This window comes from Bidens hawaiensis, unplaced genomic scaffold (assembly GCF_021521415.1).
Source record: "Bidens hawaiensis isolate Kalapana, Puna unplaced genomic scaffold, B.hawaiensis_p1.1 tig00003022_1, whole genome shotgun sequence".
Classification (NCBI taxonomy): domain Eukaryota; kingdom Viridiplantae; phylum Streptophyta; class Magnoliopsida; order Asterales; family Asteraceae; genus Bidens; species Bidens hawaiensis.
The window spans coordinates 571321-592149 of NW_027491163.1; the positions used below are offsets into that span (position 1 = coordinate 571321).

The 20829-nt window shown below is 36.3% G+C and overlaps 1 protein-coding gene and 1 pseudogene across 1 annotated transcript; both read left to right on the forward strand.

Moving 5' to 3' along the window:
• Positions 1-15365: 15365 nt before the first annotated feature.
• Positions 15366-16473, forward strand: LOC143622060 (uncharacterized; annotated as a pseudogene).
• Positions 16474-16766: 293 nt separating this feature from the next.
• Positions 16767-18148, forward strand: LOC143622107 (uncharacterized). Its single transcript, XM_077093346.1, has 3 exons — positions 16767-17297; positions 17401-17596; positions 17691-18148. Exons 1-3 carry the CDS (start codon positions 16767-16769, stop codon positions 18146-18148), a joined length of 1185 nt encoding a protein of 394 aa, XP_076949461.1.
• The last annotated feature ends 2681 nt before the right edge of the window (positions 18149-20829 follow it).

A 20829-nucleotide genomic window follows, 5' to 3' on the forward strand; every position in this document is an offset into this window, starting at 1 on the left:
ATTCATGTTATAATTCATGACAAAGGTTTCAAACCTTTTGGTCAAAGAGTTGAGGATCAAATCCGTAGCCAACTCATTAGACACGGGACAATTCAACCTACGAAGCTTTTCGATGTAGCTTTTCATCTTTAGGACATAAGATGAGACGCTTTGGGTTTCCTCCATACGACATGCATGAAACGCTCGAACCGTTTCGAAACGTTCGGCTCTAGCTTGTTGAAGGAACATTTCCTTCAATTGAGTTATCATGTCGTATGCCCCATGATGCTCGAAATCCTTTTGGATTTCGGGAATCATAGTCGCTAACATGAGGCAAGAGGCTTGCACCGAATCTTTGGTGTAGTTGACCCAATCGTTATAAGCCTCCTCATCTTCCACGTTAGGCTCGTCGGGAATGGGATCGTCTAAGACATATGATATCTCTTCTTGTTTGAGAACTATTCTCAAGTTGCGATACCAATCCATAAAGTTATTATGGTTTAGACGATCCTTTTCAAGGATGGTTCTTAAGGATAGGTTACGGGTGTTATGGGTAGAGGTGTTTGCATTGTTAGCGGCCATCTACAAAATTTAACAAAGTTTTATTTTAGTATTATAAACAATTTAATTATTAATACCCTTTTATTCCAAATTTTAAAATAATAATTAAATTCTAGAATCCAATGATAAATCAAATTTCGGTTAGGTGACCTTTATCCCGTTATTTGATTTAACAAGGTAGTCAACCTTGACAATTGCAACCCTTTGCAACTTCTAGAGGTATGGGACCATTCGAAATCCTTATTTCGTGTTGGCATGTTTATCCCATCAACACCATTGGACCCCATGCTTAGGTGACCTTTATCACATGGTTTCCAATTCAAGTCGTCCTACTTGTATAAACATGTAAGATTAACATACAAGTGGTTAGGTGACCTTTATCCCACAAATATGTTAATATTACCCTAAGTATATTAGTTTGCTCAAAATGGTTAGGTGACCTTTATCCCATTTAAAGTTCCCTAATACGTTAAGTGTCATACAAAAGGATGGTGTTAGACTTGTTTCCTTGGTAATTATGAAAAAGGGATTTTTAAGTTTTCCAATATTCTAGTTTGAAAAACATTATGCCATATCCTAACATGCATTTAGTAATATGGCGATTTTGAAAACCAATTTTCAAGGTTCAAGTTATAATAAAACCAATTTTATTATATGTGAGTAATCGCTTAGTTTTAATAAACCCATTTAATTAAACTAATTGACGCGATATTACCAAATATATATTAGAACCCGTTTCATGCTTGTTGTCGTTCCTATGTGACGGTTTGGATATCCTAATATCTATCAACCACACATTACATAAAGTAAAACAAACAACCAAGCATACATATGCAAAATATAGTCATAACCGAGAACCGCTAAGTTTGACCATACTTGTTAGCCGAAACAAGTATAGGTCATAAGTCACACCTAAGGGACAAAACATGACACAAGGATGGAATGTTGACTCCCACTTGACCTTGCATCCAAATGCTTCAAGTATCCTTTCCAAGTTGTTGTGTTCTTGTTGGGCTTGTTAATGGGCTCCAAACTTCCAAAAGTCTTCTTGGGCCCAAGAGTGAAATTTATGGGCCTAATGGGCTTGAATCCCATGATGGGCCGGTGAGGCCCAACAAGCCCAAAATTTCGGTCCAAGGCCCAAATCCACCAATTCTTGCATCTTCAATTTTTACAAAATGTATCCTAATACATATTTTTCTAAAAAAAAGAAAATGCAACTAATCTATTTATTACAAACCAACTTATGAATAAATAAATTACACAAGCCTAAGATTATGAATTATTACAACCATATTGAATAATAAACATAATCAACACATCCAAGGTCTAGGTTTCGGTTATGACACATCCAAACATACCAAATGTTCTAAGCATGCAACCTAAGCAACCAATGCCCAAAATCACCAAATAAAATCGGCCCCCCCCCCCCCAAGAGGCTACGGCCCAAAATTTTTTTATTATTTTTTTTTTATTTTCAATATCCAAATGTTAATAATGGTTTCCTAAGATCTTTCATGCATGTCAAGATCTTACAAATCCATGAGGGGTAAAATCCACCAAAATTTGGGACCCCTTTTCACCCATGAAAAAACCCGAAATTTATGAACACAAAAGAAGCATAAGTCCTTGTAACCGGCTCTTGATGCCATTGTTGGGTTTTATACAAGATTATCAAAGTTCAAGTTAACCATATTTAACTAGAAAACGCAACGGAAGCTTAGATTTTAAAACTTGTTATGAACATACCATTATGTTAAAACTAAAACCCGAAGACAAGGATCAAAATTACAAGAACAAGATGCTCACAAAATGTAAATTATACCTTCTTCTACCTTTAGAAGAACAAGAGGGTTGTTGAAGGGATGGTGGATGAATGACAAGCCTCCAAAGAAGAAGACCTCAAGAGTGTGATACCCCAAGCTATTTGTGACAACCCAAGTTGTTTTGCTAGGATTTATGAACACTTAACAAGCTCACAAAGACCCCTTTTTTTCTGCTGCTGCTGCCGTGGGTTTTTGAGAGAGAAAGAGAGAGAGTTCTTGCTTGTTTTACACTTGAAATTCAAAAGGGACAAGACACACATGCATGTGAGTTGAATGGAGGATCAAAAAGAGAGCCCTTGTTAATATGCAAAGAGCATCTATATTTTGATTGGGTAAAACCACCACCCCCACATGGGTGGCCGGTTTTGTTTGTTTTTTCTTTTTTTTTTTTTTTGTATTTTGTTTTAACCATTTAAAACATCTCCATTCATTTTATAAAACTCATTTTTATAAAATGTACATACATTTATATATAATTATTTAACCAATTAAATAATTAATTTATATAAACAAATTATCCAGATAATTTATTTAAATCCTCAAGTGTGTTTGTTTAGAAAACCAATTTTCTAAACACGTAGTGTTCGGTATTCGTTTAAATGATCAAATCATTAAAGGAATACATTTGGTGTTGTCTAGCTTGTTATTGGGTATGACCCGACTTGGATCAAACACAGTTAGCCACATTAGTATAAGTATGTGTCTCGGGTATACGTAATTCCAACAAATTTTGGGCGGAGATCTAGAGTGTACCGAAGCGATACATTTTTTACGGCGACGTACAAAGTTGGCCAGGCACAAATTGTTGTTCCCCGGGCGAATAGCACAGCCGTTGGTTCCAGGTTCCTCAATTCCTTTTAGAAGATAATATAATTTTTAACAAAAACAAACAAACAAACAAACAGTATATATACACACACACACACGTAGCACGTGCTCGTGCTCGTGGAGTTTCTAATATTATAGCATGCTACGTGTTTTTGTATGTTGAATATTTTGTCTGTTTGTTAACTATCTTGCAAATTAAAAAAAAATAGTTACTTTTTATGTACTAAATATTCTATTAACTCAACAATATTATTTTTTACAACACAAACTTTAAATACTATTTTATAAAAATAAGGTGTGTTGTGGATTCCTTTTTGTGTAACCGGGTGTTCCTTGACTTTGTGTGTGCTTACCGGCTTGTTGTGTGTTTTACATAATTGCGTTTGTGTGATTAGTTGCAACCATAGAACGTAGGAGCCATGACTATTCCTTGAGATCATGTCCCAGGAAGAGGGGTGTAGGTAAGGGTAAGGATAGGGATCATACTTTGCGTGTGGCGTCTTGGAATGTAGGATCCTTAAATGGTAAGTTGCTAGAGTTGGTAGATGTGCTCAAAAGAGATAGGGTTCAAAATGCATGCCTTTAGGAAACTAGATAGAAAGGGCATAGAGGGACCGAGTGCAATGGGTATAAGTTGTGGTACTCGGGGTCTAATGAGGCTAAAAATGGGGGGGGGGGGGTGGTTCTAGTGGCTAAGGAACTACTCACTAGTGTGGTATAGGTGATAAGACATTATGATAGGATTATGGTGTTAAGGCTAATACTAGGGGAAGTAGTGGTGGCAGTGGTTTGCGCTTATGCTTAACATGCTGGACTAGGGTAGCAGGAAAAGAGAGAATTTTGGGAAAGCTTAGATGCGATTATGAGGGACATACCGAGGAATGAGAGGATTTGTATAGGAGGTGATTTTAACAGACACATTGGTGAGGATAATGATGGCTTTCAATTCGTACATGGGGGTTTTGGTTTTGGTGATAGGAATGACACCGGCATGGATCTTCTAGACTTTGTAGTGGCTCATAAACTTGGTATTATAAACTCGTTCTTTAAGAAGAGAGAATCACATTTGATCACTTTTAGCAGTGGGGGACGCAACACGCAGATCGACTACCTTTTAATGAGGCAAGGAGATCGACGTTGGTGGAGGGACTGCAAGGTTATACCTGGGGAGACGGTCGTGGCTCAACATCGATTGCTTGGGGCTTATATAGGCTTTAGAAATAAGTTGACGGAAAGGGCGAGGAAATTTAGACCTAGGATTCGCTGGGGAGCTCTGAAGGACGACAACCTTTCACTTTTCAAAGATAAGCTAATATCATCGACTCTGGTTCAACTAGATGGGGACTCAAATCAGATATGGGAAGCCTTGGTGACAAAGATTACTCAAGTGGCAAAGGAGACTCTTGGGGTCACAACAGGAAAGGCAAGTGGTCATAAGGAGTCTTGGTGGTGGAATAAGATAGTGCAAGACAAGATTAGGGATAAACAAGGAAGTTTTAGGGAGCTTATGAGGTGCATAGACGAGAGGGAGCGTGCCGGATTGAGGGAGAGGTAAAAAAGGGCCAAGAAAGAGGCGAAAAAGGCAGTGTCAGAAGCAAAGAACACAGTCTATAAACGGATGTATGAACGCTTGGAAACAAAGGAAGGGGAACACGATATGTTTAAGATTGCCAAAGCTAGGGAGCGTAGAAGGCAAGATCTAGGCGGCGTGAAGTTTATAAAGGGTGAGGATGGGCGTGTTTTAGTCAAGTAGCATGACATCAGGTTGAGATGGCAAACCTACTTCCACAACCTTTTCAACAGCAGCAGCGCTCACCAACAACAAAATGACAACACATTCATACATCCTCAAAATCATTGCTACTGTTGACGTATCACTCAAGAAGAGGTGAGGAATGCACTTAGGAAGATGGGAAGGGCTAAGGCAGTTGGTCCAGACAACATACCAATCGAGGTGTGGAAGTGTTTGGGAGAGGAAGGAGTTATTTGGTTAACTACTTTATTTAACACTATTATAAAAACCAATAACATGCCGGATCAATGGAGACGTAGTGTCGTAGTCCCGATTTATAAGAAGAAAGGAGACGCACAATGTTGCGGTAATTAGAGGTATCAAGCTCCCAAGCCACACCATGAAGCTATGGGAAAGAGTTATTGAGGCTAGACTTAGACGGGAAACTCAGGTATCAGTGAACCAGTTTGGATTTATGCCTGGAAGGTCAACTACAGAGGCGATACACATCCTAAGAAGATTGATGGAAAAGTATAGAGAGAGAAAGCGTAACCTACATATGGTGTTCATTGACCTAGAAAAGGCGTACGACAGTATTCCACGCCGACTTCTATAGGATAGCCTTGAGGGTAGAGGGGTTCCTGGGAAATACATAGAGATAATTAAGGATATGTATTCCAAGTCTGAAACAAGCGTTTGCGCACCTGTGAGGGATACTGACTTCTTCCCTGTGAAGGCAGGACTTCATCAGGGATCAGTGTTGAGCCCATTTCTTTTTGTAGTAGTCCTAGACGAGTTGTCAAAGTCAATCCAGGAGCCTGTCCCATGGTGCATGCTCTTCGCAGGCAATATTGTGTTGATCGACGAGAGTAAACAAGATCTCAACATAAGGCTAGAGGAGTGGCGAGCTGCTTTAGAGAGTAAAGGTTTAAAGATTAGTCGGTCAAAGACGGAGTGTCTTTACTGTGACTTTGGTGGAGTAAATGATGATGAGGACATTCAAATCACCATTGAAGGCCAAGAGGTTCTGCAGTCAACCAAGTTCAAACACTTAGGATCGTTTGTACAAAGTGATGGGGGGCATAGAGAGCGATGTAGTTCATCGTGTCCAGGCAGGATGGTGTAGATGGAGAGCTACCACAGGGGTATTGCGTGATAGGAAGTTCCTAACTAAATTAAAGGGAAAGTTTTATAGGGTCGCGGTTAGACCGGCGATGCTATACGAAACAGATTGTTGGGCCATCAAAAAGACACATGCGCGTAAGTTTGAGGTAGCAGAGATGAGGATGCTAAGGTGGATGTGTGGGCACACAAGGTTAGACCGAATAAGAAATGAGGCGTTTCAGGATAGACTAGGGGTAGCTAGTATGTCAGATAAAATAAGATAAAATAAGAGAGGGCAGATTGAGATGGTTTGGATAAGTAAAAAGAAGACAACAAACGGCTCCCGTGAGATCAGTGGAAACTATATTTGTAGAGGGGAGAAGGGGTAGAGGTAGACCCAAATTGACTTGGGACGAGAGGATTAGGTATGATTTGTAGATTTGCACCTCTCTGAGGACACATGGTTCAGGATAAGACTTCCTGGAGATGTAGAATTAAGGTTAAGGACCAGTAGGAGGAGGGGTTATCTCTTGTTATAACTTTTTATTATATTATTTTCATTATTAGTGTTTTCATTTCCTATTTAGGGTTATTATCTTTATTATAGTAGTTATTATTCTTATTATTATTGTTATTACTATTACTATTTATTATTATTATTATTATTGTTATTACTATTACTATTTATTATTATTATTATTATTGTTATTATTTTTGTTATTATTATTATTATTATTTAGTCTATCTACTATAAATGTTGATTAAATGCTACCACTAGTATATTGTTTCTAGTATAGTATTAATAAACTACTATTTTTTTTCTTATATATATATATATATATATATATAGGGGAGGGTTAACGTGCAAATGAAATTAACGTGCTAAACATGAGAATCAAGTAGAGTAATTATATATATAAGTAGAGTAATTATGTAATTACACCATAGAGTAACACGTAATTACTCTATGGTGTAATTACATAATTACTCTACTTGTATATATAATTACTCTACTTGATTCACGTTAATTTCATTTGTATTTGATCCAAACCCTATATATATATATATATTATCTACTTATTTTTGAGTTGGGGTCTCACTGGAAGCAACCTCTCTATCCTTAGGGATAGAGGTAACGTTTGTCTACATCTCACCCTCACAGACCCAACAGATAGCTTTAGTTATTTGTAGGATATGCTGGGTATGATTGTTGTTGTTGTTATTGTTCTGCAAGCAAGGAGGTTCGTAAATTTGTGATCTAAAAGCAGTGAAAGTATAGGTGCGTATTACTTGTTTTCTGATTTCATTGATTATTACTTTTTTCTGATTTCATATATGATCGTTCGTGAATTCGTGCCTAATCCAAATCTTATATTTGATTATTACTTGTTTCTGATTTCATTGATTACGCATGTTTAAGCTGTTACGATTTGATTGTTGATTATTGATGATACGTAACCGTGTGCAATCGATGTGTCAAAATCGTTCTATGGAGTGTAAATCTGGTGCGTGTGAATGGTAATTAACTTGCTTGTATTGTTTTTTGACAAATTGGTTTTCATGACCTGAAGGAATGAAATTAGAAGCCCTTTACTTAATCATGTTTCTGTATATTTTAGATTAATTGCCTAATAGGAAGCCCTTTACTGATTATTGACTTAATAATAACTTGAAATTGATACATATATTTAGATAATTTGGGAATGATTGTTAGGACGTCGTCTTGTTGCGAGGCATAATGTGATTATTCAGTTGCAATCTCGTTAGGGGTGCAAATGAGATGTGGTATCCCCGGACCCACATTTAGACAACTGCATATTAAAGGAGTTAGGGAGGTTATTTTTTTAGCCGGCCCTAACCCTATTGGGCCCAATTGGGTTCTAGCTTGTTTAGCAAGGGAGTAGCCCTAATATGCGGTCTATAAATAGTCTCTTGTACTTGTTATTATATATCACCAAAATAATACAAACCTAATTACCCCGTGGACGTAGGTTGTACACCGCAACCGAACCACGTAAAATTCTCGTGTTCTTTATCGCTTTGATTTCTTGTTCGTGTGTGCCTTTTGTTCCTAACAACTGGTATCAGAGCAAGGATCACACTATAAACCCCAGCCGCCAGTCGCCACCAAACCCTAATCAGAAACCCTAGCCGCCGCTACAGTACCGCCGCCGCTACAGTGTTTCCGGCGTGTGAACAGTGCGCGCTACAGTACAATCTGTCTTTTGACCAGAAGAGGTCAAACAGTTCTGATCATTATTGCAGGTTGCTTCCGTTAGAAACTCGGTAAAGATAATGACTGAGGACGGTAAGATCAGAATCGAGAAGTTTGATGGGCAGGATTTTGGATGGTGGAAGATGCAAGTCGAGGACTTGTTATGCCAGAAAGATTTGCTTCCATGTTTGAGAGGTCAAAAACCCGAGAATATGAAGGATGAAGAATGGGCCGATCTAGACAGGAAAGCCCTAGCAGTCATCAGATGCACGTTGGCTAAGAACGTTGCTTTCAATATAGTGAATGAGACCACTGCTAAGGGTTTGATGACCGCGTTGTCAAACATGTACGAGAAACCTTCCGCGTCTAATAAGGTATTCTTAATTAGACAATTGGTGAATACGCGTATGCGGGAAGGTGCGTCTGTTACCTCTCATATAAATGAGTTCAATTCTATCATATCCCGGTTATTATCTGTTGATATTAAATTTGATGATGAAGTGCAAGCTTTGCTATTATTGTCCTCGTTACCTGAAAGTTGGTCAGGAACAGTCACTGCCGTTAGTGGTTCAGCCGGAACCACCAAACTCACGTTCGAGGGTATTCGTGACTTGATCCTAGGAGAGGATATCAGGAGAAAGAATGCAGGTGAATCATCCAGTACTTTGCTAAGTACTGAGGGAAGAGGTAGAAAGAAAGATAAGAGGGTAAGTAACAGGGGAAGATCAAAATCAAGAGACAGAAAGGGGAGTTCAAAAACAAGAAACGACATAAAGTGTTGGAACTGTAATGAGAATGGTCATTTCAGAAGTCAATGTACAGAACCACCCAGAGACAAGAAAGAAGTGAATGTTGCCTCCTCAACAGCATCAGATTCTGATGATGCATTGATCTGCTGTATTGAGGATATAGTCGAGTCCTGGATTATGGACTCAGGTGCGTCGTTTCATGCTATCTCAAGCTCGAGAAAGATGAAGAATTTCAGACGGGGCAATTTTGGTACTATAAGTCTTGCTAATAACCAAATCTTGGAAATTACTGGGTTGGGAGATATTGACTTGAAAACAAGTTTTGGAACAATTTGGACATTGAAAGATGTCAGGGTAATTCCAAAATTGAAAAAAATGTTAATTTCCATTGGGCAATTAGACGACCAGGGTTATGATGTAACATTCGGGGGAGGACAATGGAAGGTCGTCAAGGGTAGCATGGTAATTGCAAAGGGAAAGAAACGGGGGTACTTTGTATATGGTTGAGGTTTCTGCAGGTAGTGCTAATGCAGTAACGAGTGGACCGAGTCTATCAAAGTTGTGGCATCAACGACTCGGCCACATGAGTGAGAAGGGCATGAAGATGCTTGTCGCCAGAGGAAAGCTTCCAGATCTTAAAAGGGTTGAATCTGAATTCTGTGAACCATGTGTTTTTGGAAAAAAGAAGAGGGTATCTTTTGTGAAGACAGGGAAAGCACCTAAAGCTCAGAAATTAGAGCTTATCCATTCAGATGTTTTCGGACCAACACGTGTTGAATCCTTGGGAGGCTCGAGATTCTATGTGACTTTCATAGACGACGCCACACGCAAGGTATGGGTTTACTTTCTTAAAAATAAATTTGAAGTATTTGATGTTTTTAAGAAATGGAAAACTGCTGTTGAACTTGAATCTGATCTGAAGGTAAAGTGCTTGAAGTCAGACAATGGAGGGGAGTACATTAGCTCAGAGTTCACTAGCTTTTGTGCTGAGCATGGCATTCGGATGATAAATACAGTTCCAGGTACTCCTCAGCAAAATGGAGTCGCAGAAAGGATGAATAGAACGTTAAATGAAAGAGCCAGAAGTATGAGGATAAATGCAGGGCTCCCTAAAATGTTCTGGGCAGACGCTGTTAAAACTGCTGCCTATCTTATCAACCGAGGTCTATCAGTTCCGTTGGGTTACAAAACACCTCAAGAAGAATGGAAGGGGAAAGCGGTTAATTATGAGCACTTAAAGGTTTTTGGGTGCAGTGCATATGACCTAGATCCGAATGCTGACAAGATAGATTCAAAAGCCAAGAAGTATGTTTTCATTGGTTACGGGTCAGACAAGATGGGCTACAAGCTTTGGGACTCGAAAAGCAGAAAAGTAGTCCGCAGCAAACATGCTACATTTAATGAGGCTGAGTTGTACAAAGATGTGATAAATCCAAACTCTAGGGTTCAGAAGCAACAGGTTGAATTCAAAATTGAAAACCAGAGATCTGAACCGATCCCCGAACCGGTTCAGGAACCCGCTACAGAAACTGAAGTCGACACAGTTCCTGAGTTTGAAGCTGGTGGAAATAATGAGTCAGAAGAAACTTCTGACAGTGGGAGTTCAGAGTCTGAAGACGAGGAGATCCCACAACAGCCTGACCAGACTGAAAATTGGGTCAGGAGATCCACCAGAGTTACTAAACAGCCAGAAAGGTATAGTCCCGGTCATTCCAATCCTTCAGTTAACTATATTCTTTTGACAGAAAACGGTGAACCCGAAAGCTACTCTGAAGCAGTCAAGATGAAGGATTCTCGCCAGTGGGAGAATGCTATGAAGGATGAAATGAGCTCTCTAGAAAAGAACAAGACATGGGACTTAGTCAAGCTTCCGCAGGATAAGAGAGCGTTGCAAAATAAATGGGTCTTCAGGGTCAAAGAAGAACATGATGGGTCTAAACGATATAAAGCCCGTTTAGTGGTCAAGGGTTTTCAACAAAAGAGAGGAGTTGATTATGATGAAATCTTCTCTCCCGTGGTGAAAATGACTACCATCAGACTTGTTTTAAGTCTTGTAGCAGCAGAAGATTTACATCTAGAGCAACTAGATGTGAAAACGGCATTTCTACACGGTGATCTTGAAGAAGACATTTATATGATGCAACCTGAAGGGTTTCGGGTTGTGGGGAAAGAAAATTGGGTCTGCAAACTAAAGAAGAGCTTGTATGGTCTGAAACAGGCGCCTAGACAGTGGTACATGAAGTTTGATAATTTCATGGAGAGGTCGGGGTTTAAAAGATGCCAGATGGATCATTGTTGTTATCTGAAGAAATTCAACAACTCTTATATCATATTACTGTTGTATGTTGATGATATGTTGATTGCAGGATCTGATATGAAGGAAATAAGCAAGTTGAAGAAACAGATGTCCCAAGAGTTTGAAATGAAAGACTTGGGTGCAGCAAAACAGATACTGGGAATGAACATCACTAGAAACAAGAAGGCAGGTACTCTAACACTATCCCAGGAAAAATACATAGGGAAAGTGTTAGAAAGGTTCAAGATGAATGATGAAAGAACCAAGCCTAGGAATACTCCATTGGGAAGTCATTTGAAGCTCACCAAAGATCAGTCTCCTAAAACTGAAGAAGAAAGATCGAAGATGACCAAAGTCCCATATGCATCAGCAGTCGGGAGTCTAATGTATGCAATGGTTTGCACTCGACCAGATGTTGCTCATGCCGTTGGGGTTGTTAGTCGGTTTATGTCAGATCCAGGAGAAAAACATTGGGAGGCTGTCAAATGGATACTTAGATACTTGAAGGGTACTCAGAAGATGGGGTTATGTTTCAGAAAAAAGGATGCCATACTCAGAGGTTACACAGATGCTGATCTGGGTGGTTGTAAAGGGACGTTCAAGAGCACTACCGGGTATGTTTTCACAGTGGGAGGGACAGCAGTTAGCTGGATGTCTAGACTTCAGAAAAGTGTGGCTCTGTCAACTACAGAAGCAGAATACATGGCTGTTGCAGAGGCCAGCAAAGAACTAGTTTGGTTGAAGACTTTTCTTGAAGAATTAGGAAAACAACAACCCGACTACTCATTGTACTGTGACAATGAGAGTGCAGTTAAACTTGCAAAGAATCCAGTGTATCACGGAAAGACAAAGCATATAGGGATGAGATATCACTTCGTGAGGGGGTTGATCAGTGAAGGAACAATCAGTCTGAAGAACATCCCAGGTGCTAAAAATCCAGCTGATATGTTTACCAAGTGTGTGGTGCTGGATAAGCTGAAGCTTTGCATAGCTTCAGCTGGTCTCCAGGAATAATGTTGAGGAGACAAGGGTAATTAGGATGGTTTGAAGATCAGGAGGGATTTTCATTTACAGAAGTACAGAAGAGATGGTGCATTTCTAGGTCCGAAGACACCAAGTGGGAGATTGTTGGGCGATGTGGTATCCCCGGACCCACATTTAGACAACTGCATATTAAAGGAGTTAGGGAGGTTATTTTTTTAGCCGGCCCTAACCCTATTGGGCCCAATTGGGTTCTAGCTTGTTTAGCAAGGGAGTAGCCCTAATATGCGGTCTATAAATAGTCTCTTGTACTTGTTATTATATATCACCAAAATAATACAAACCTAATTACCCCGTGGACGTAGGTTGTACACCGCAACCGAACCACGTAAAATTCTCGTGTTCTTTATCGCTTTGATTTCTTGTTCGTGTGTGCCTTTTGTTCCTAACACGTATTACTTGTTTTCTGATTTCATTGATTATTACTTTTTTCTGATTTCATATATGATCGTTCGTGAATTCGTGCCTAATCCAAATCTTATATTTGATTATTACTTGTTTCTGATTTCATTGATTACGCATGTTTAAGCTGTTACGATTTGATTGTTGATTATTGATGATACGTAACCGTGTGCAATCGATGTGTCAAAATCGTTCTATGGAGTGTAAATCTGGTGCGTGTGAATGGTAATTAACTTGCTTGTATTGTTTTTTGACAAATTGGTTTTCATGACCTGAAGGAATGAAATTAGAAGCCCTTTACTTAATCATGTTTCTGTATATTTTAGATTAATTGCCTAATAGGAAGCCCTTTACTGATTATTGACTTAATAATAACTTGAAATTGATACATATATTTAGATAATTTGGGAATGATTGTTAGGACGTCGTCTTGTTGCGAGGCATAATGTGATTATTCAGTTGCAATCTCGTTAGGGGTGCAAATGAGCCCAGTCGAGCCCGAGCTCGACTAGGTTTTAGCTCGGTTCATTTAATTTACCTAGAGCTCGAGCTTGGCTCGTTAGTTATAGTTAAGGATGACTGTTCTTGAGGAGCATTGAATGCAAAGCTTTAGGTAAACAAACTTGTGGAGTAAATAAGCTAATAATTCAATCTCTCTTTTAGTAAACAAACAGCTACCAAACTAATAATTCAATCTATCTTTTAGTAAACAAACAAACTTGTGGAGTAAATAAGCTAATAATTCAATCTATCTTTTAGTAAACAAACTGGTAAACAAACAGTTCATGGGTTTATTAGTAAAAATAACTAGGTAACAGCTGCTGCATTGCGGCGGCGCACCGATGCGGTTTGATCGGTATCGTTTAAACTTGTTACGTATCCGACACTAAGTTCTAGAAATAAATCAAGAAAAATCTAAAATGGTATGTCATACGTATAACTTATGATCAAAACGACACAAATTTATTCGATATTGGTTTGGTTCGTTACATCGGCTTTAAAGTCAAAAAATGCAGAAATGATCAAAAGAAAAATGCTTATTTCTAATAAGCCAAACTTATAATGGGCACACCTTTTGAATAACTTTTCTATGATATAACACATACATGGAATGCTCGTTAAACCCGTTCACCATCAAATATGTACGGTATATTAAGGATAAGGACATAATATTAAATTATTAACACAACATAATAAAAAAGAAACTAGTTTTTACCTTGCAGAGTCTGCAATACAGGTAGCATAAAGTAGAGCATTTGATCACACAATTAACAAAATATAATTAAAACCTGTTAGGAAACAAATTTGATCTCAAGGAAGAATAAAAGTAAAAATTGGAAAACAAATCTAATAACTTTAGGACAAAACGGTTCACTTTATTAATTTGTTACCTCATAATTGCCAACAGTTAGTTGAAATCCTCTGCAAGCAGTTAATTTTAATTTGTTACTTCATAATCGCCATTCCACCTCTACCGGTATCGGTACCGAAAATCACAAAATCTTGGTACCGGTACCGGTACCGAAATATTCGGTTCTTCACAGCTGCCCGTCGGCAAACGCCTAAGCCTCGACCGATTCCAGCGGTCAAAGTCAAACAAAGCACTGAAGCAGTGTCTTTCTTCACTTGCTCACTCACTGCAAATGCAGTCCAGATTCCAAAAATCAAGATTATATTTTCTTTTACCAAATTTTGCTTCTAAATGAAATACTATAAATTTGTTTTTTTAGTGTAAACAAGAGTCTCTATCATATAATACAATAATATGTAGAGTTAAACACAAACATAACAATATCTAGAAAATTTAGAATCTGATAATTGAGTAAGTCATTATCAACAATTTGTAGTAAGTCCTAAACCAACAAAATCATACTATACTATTGGGATCTGGTAATTAATTATTATGATCAAAAGATAACATGAAAATTAAAAAGAAAATAAAGAAAAAAGGTAGGGGCTATTTGTCCTTTGATGATCCAAGGGGAAAGTAACACAACATCCATCGGCACCGGTATTGAAGGTAAAAATTCGGGAAATACCGGTATCGTACCGATCCCGAAACTCAAAACTTTGGTACCGATTCGGTACCGCTGGTACCACATCGGTACCGAACAAAAAGGTTTACCCCTGCAACCAATACACAAGAAATCTAGTAGAAATGGTGGCCAGAACCTAATAACTTATTTAACAAAAACGGAATAACTATCCAATTCTAATGGTTTAAGTTTGACGGGCTTTAACGAATTAGAAATATCTGGTTCTAACTATATATTATTGATTAAGATAATTTGTTACTCTGTTAGTAATGATTAACATAACTTCTTTAATAATAATTGTAATTCACATATTACATACATTTTATACCTGCACTATGGTTGTTTAGTGTTATTCTGTAAGTTTGACATGTGGAGAGGGTGGGGCTGGATAAGTAAAGACCCCAATAAGTTAAATAGTTGAAAAAAATTATAATAAAGTAACAAAAAAAATACATGGAAGAAGTGTGAATCGAACACAAGTCTTGAATTTGGAAGCAAAGATGTTTACCACAAGGAAACTTTTTTATTCGGTTTTCTTTTCCAATTTTTTATTTGTTGAATTTAGTCTTGTGTATATATGTATGCATGGTTGCTAGATGGATTCTAAAAAAGAGAAAGGGAAAAGGGAATGTTGGTCAAAAGAAATGGTATTAGAATTCTGTCGGTTCTTAAACAAATATATCACGAAGCATGGTCGAACTTCCTCATTCAAATGGGTTTCTCTTCAATCAGAGTTTGAAAAGGTTATAAATCACAAATTCATTAGTGACAAAGCTATGAAGAACAAGTATGACGGTATGAGAAAAGAGTACAACCTTTGGAAGTCACTTAAGAACGAAGAGACTGGTCTAGGTTGGAATGAAAGTACCAGGCAACTTAATTGTTCTGATGAATGGTGGAAAAGAAAAATGAAGGTGAAATAATATAACTCATTTAACATTTAAATACTGTATAATATTATACTCATAATGATAAATAACGTTTAACCATTATATTTTGTAGGAAAACCTGAAAGTTCTAGCAATTCATAATAATCAACCATCTATACAACTATAAGAAGAGTGGGATCAGTTATTTGGAGATGCAGTTGCTAGTAGGGAAAATTGTGTGACATCCTCTATGGATCCAACGACATTAAGTGAGGTGCATGTTGAGAACCTTGAGGATGACAATGTTGACGGAGGTGATAATGCAGGCGATTATCAAGTATACAATGATATACCTTCTAATCTAGAAAACTTGGAAACCCAAGAAAATAATTTCTTCAGTGACTAGATGAAAGAAGTACGTCAACCTAATGCATCAACATCATGCCCAAGTGAGGTAGCAAAAAATTTTGAGAAGCCTACCAAAGTAAACACTAAGCCTAAACCAGTTAAGATGAAACGTAAAGGGAGAGACTCATTGGGAGATTCAATGCTTAAAGACTATTTGACTCAAAGTAACATGAATCAACAATGTGCTCTAGAAATATTAGAATCAGATTCTTCCAAACTTAGTCAAAGTACTAAGTTTAGTATTGAAGCTGCTATAGGTGTGCTTAACCGGATGGTAGATGCAGGATTAATGAGAGAAGATGAGGAGTTGTGGTTCTTTGCAATGGGTTTATTTGAAGATACCGTTAAAAGAGAAATGTTTATAAATATGCAACATGATGATAGTAGGTTAGCGTGGCTGCAACGAAAGCAAAGGCTCACCAACTAAAGTTTTCTTTGAGGACATGTTACGAAGACATTATTGTTTCTATTTATTTGAGCTTTATTGCTTTTGGATTGACTTATTGTTTTTTTACCTTGATGTTTTAGTGCCATGACTATGGAAGTTATTTGATATCTTTTCATTTTAATTTATATTTATTCGAGAATATTATTTATGTATTTATATTTATATTTTAATATTATTTACGTCTTTATATGTTAAGCTATATATGCTTTTATGTTTTAGCTATTTACGTGTTTATATGTTAAGCTGATATTGAATTTATTATCAAGGTTATCATGGATAATGAAACAAGCAAGAAGAAGCACAAATTACATTGTTATAACTTTTTGTTGGATTCAACTTATACAAGTGATCTAGTTGGTGCATACTATTATAAGCATATATACAAGGAACCATGCATGACATCATCACAAACGGGGCAGGCTTGGATAATGGAAGTTTTAAATGACAATCCTATACGATGTGTAAATGCATTTAGAATGCATCCAAACGTGTTTATGAAATTATGTAAAGAGCTTGAATCAAACTATGGATTGCAATCGAGTGATAGAATGTCAACTTGTGAGAATGTGGGGATATTTCTATATACATTGGCATTGGGATTATCTAACAGGGATGTTAGGGAGCGTTTTCAATGTTCTGGGGAGACTATTAGTAAAGCATTTCATGAAGTTCTAGAGGCAATATCTGGTAGAGATAAAGGTTTTCAAGGTCTAGCACGCAACATTATAAGACCAAAAGATCCAACTTTTCAATTTGTACCACCTCAAATATTGAACGACAAAAGATACATGCCGTATTTCAAGGTATTAAATTGATTAATGTCATTTATGCTTGTTTACTTTGTTATTTAACTAATTTCAAATTATATTTAAGATTGTATCGGATGTATTGATGGTACACACATAGGGGCCTGCATCCCAGAGAGTTAACAACTACCTTATATTGGTAGAAAAGGGGGTACCAACTTTCGTAATGGCAACATGTGATTTTGATATGTGTTTCACATTCATATCAATCAGATGGGAGGGTTCAGCACATGACACACGTGTTTTCATTATCGCGACCCAAGATAGTAAATTCAACTTTCCACACGCACCTAAAGGTAATATTTATAATTTTTTACACATGTATTTGGAACTGTTTCATGTTACTTTTAATAAATTTCAACGTCTTTTGTTTTTCAACTCCTTTATCAGGCAGATATTATTTGGTTGATAAAGGATATCCAGGCAGAATAGGGTACCTTCTATATTCCAAGACAAGATACCACCAATCTCAATTTCAAAGGGAGCCCCTGAATAATATGCAAGAAGCTTTCAACCGATCACATTCATCTTTACGAAGTTATATTGAGAGGTCATTTGGAATTTTGAAGAAACGATTTAAGATACTTGGTACAATGCCAAAGTATAGCGTGAAAACACAAATTGATGTTATCATGGCTACATTTGCATTGCATAACTATACACGTAATTCTCAAGAAGATATCATGTTTACTACAATGGAGCAACATCCAAACTACATACCACAAGATGAACTTCATGATGTTAGTAACCATGACACAAGCACCAGCGGTCTATTTAAAGGAACAACAAATGAGATGAAACATGTTCGCAACAATATTGCTACTTTGATATGGAATGCACGACAATAATGATTTAATAATATTATATTTTATTCTCGACTGTTTGCCAATGAATGTGTTTTATTTAATAAAAAATAACGAAGCTTTATTTATTTGAGAAAAAACTTACACACACACACACACACACATATATATAATATATATATCTGTGTGTGTGTGGTTACGTTTACCATTATGTTTTTTATTTATGTCCATTTTGGTCATTTTATACATTTTATTAAAAGCTTCAGCTACTCTGCTAAACACCTAAATATATCTAAAAAGCTACAGCTACCAGCTTCCAGCCACCAGCTAGTTTTGCCAAACATACCCATAGTAACATATATATCCTAGATATAAGTTTGCTACATCCCCACAATCAAAGCAGGAGGGGAACAAATGCTAAGAATAAAGAAAAAATCTTGAAATAGTATATAGTACTGTGGGAGACCTGTAGTGAAGATATTGTAAGAATTAATATAGTTTTTATATATTTATTTATATGATCATCATTATCATTCATATAATATTATATCAAAATATTAACTATACCTTAATGTATATTAGTTTTGTAATTATTGATAGGTCATACAACCTTTAATTAACTAATAAATGATTTCCCCTTGAGTGTATATAAAAAGAGATAAAGATTAACATCATAACCTAATCACATACATATAACAATTTTATGTGTCTCCTCTCTCCTAAGACCGGGTTCTTCTCAAAAACCCTAATTTCCATCCTTAACTATGCATCCTAAATGGGAACTCGACTAAGCTGACAACCATGTTGTCTACATCCTTCTCTATTGCGGTTACTACTCTCCCTGCTATAACGGGTTCATAGGTTTAATATTTATCATATTTTTTTTATTGCTTATATGAATAACTGAGAGCGATGTTGATTAATCAGTTCTTCATTGTTTTCCCTAAATCTGGAATTAAAATCGAAGACATGAATTTTGATTAAAACCCTAATTATTTTGGTTTTCTGTTTTCATGTTTTGTTAAGAAAACTGGTTATAATTACTAAAATTCATATATAAAACTCCAGTATACTCGATATTTGTTACAATATGTTTAAGATTTCGATTCCATAGAAAAGTGACTAAAGATTCTTCGAAGATGTTCTTCATGTACATTATAAAATTCGAAGAGTCGTCCTTATTTTGGATAAATCGTAGGACTAAAATGTGTTGTTTTCAATTTTGATTAATTTTGATCTATTAAAAAATTTTGAAACATGATATTGTTTATCAATAAAAGATTTCAAATCTTGAATAACTATAATTAAATTATTTAAATCTGGAAACAAAATAATCCATTAAAATTCGAATTCCATCTTTATCATAAATTAATTTATGCGATTTTAAAATAATTTATGAGATAAAATAGTTTATGGGGTAAAGGATTTAAAAATAGATTTTGGTTTTTTCTAAAATGGTTTATGAGTTACCAAAATCCCGAAAACCTTATAAAACCCGAAAACTCTCAAATCCTGAAAACCTACTAAAAGACACTCAAATTTCTGAGAACTCATAATTTCGGAGAACTTCAAATTTCCAAGAAGTCAAAATTCCCGACAACTAATTTCCAGAGAACTCTAATTTTCCCGTAAATTGTTCCTATCTAAATGTTTTGTAAACAATTAAATCTTATAAAATTTTATAAAACATAAAAAGCTTAACTTGAATGAATTTTGATGTATCACTTCTGCCCAAAGGTGATGTGTTACATTTACCATATCATTCAAGTCTAACTAAAGCTTTTGTTAGTTTTGCTTAATATGATCAAAATGTCTCACTTCTTGCCAAAGGTAATGTGCTACATTTATATCTAGCAAAACTAGCTTGTGCATAATTAAAATAATTGTCTAACTTCTACGCAAGTTGATTTGCTACAACTGTTTTGCATACACACTTAAATAAATTTTAATTTTGCCAAAGGTGATTTATTTTTTGTTTAAGTCAGTGACGGATGTTGAAAATTTTCTCACAGAGGTCGAAAATTTTTTGAGTTGTTACTCAGTTGAATATTAGTATAAAAAACGGTTCAGTTCGGCCATTCGAGTCGGATTAAATTGGTATATAAATTTTTTACCGGTACGGTTGGGCTGTTCCGCTCGAGTCAAATCGGGCGGGGTAATATAGAAAAAATAATCATACAAAATCTCATATAACCAAAAAAGATACGTGAAACGTCTTTAAAAAGGCATAATCAAAACAAAATATACTTAAAGTCATTCTCCATAAATGTTAATTTTTTTGAAATCTAGCCACAACATTATCTAGTTTGACATTCATAAGTAACTAAAACAAGTGTTTTTCAAAATACAACTATTGTATAAATATATATACACTAACCATTAAAAGAAATTGTTAAAAACTAATAAATCATCTACTAAATGAAAAAATAGACAGTGAAGAAATGTGATAATACAAACTAAAAGTTTGTTTTTCAGCCTAAATTAATTAATAAAATAAATAAATAATATGTCTTTCACCTTAGTATGCATTTACTATTGGACCAGACTTTTGCAAAAGTCTATTTAATTAATTAATTCACCTTTAAATATTTTAATATTACCATCTTCTTCATATCGATCTTAACCTACCTCCGCCTTATCTTCCAGCCACCGAAAAATTTCAGAGTCCAAATTCAAGCTTTTGTTTCCACCTTATATTCTCACCAGTTTCACATGGGTCGGCGTTA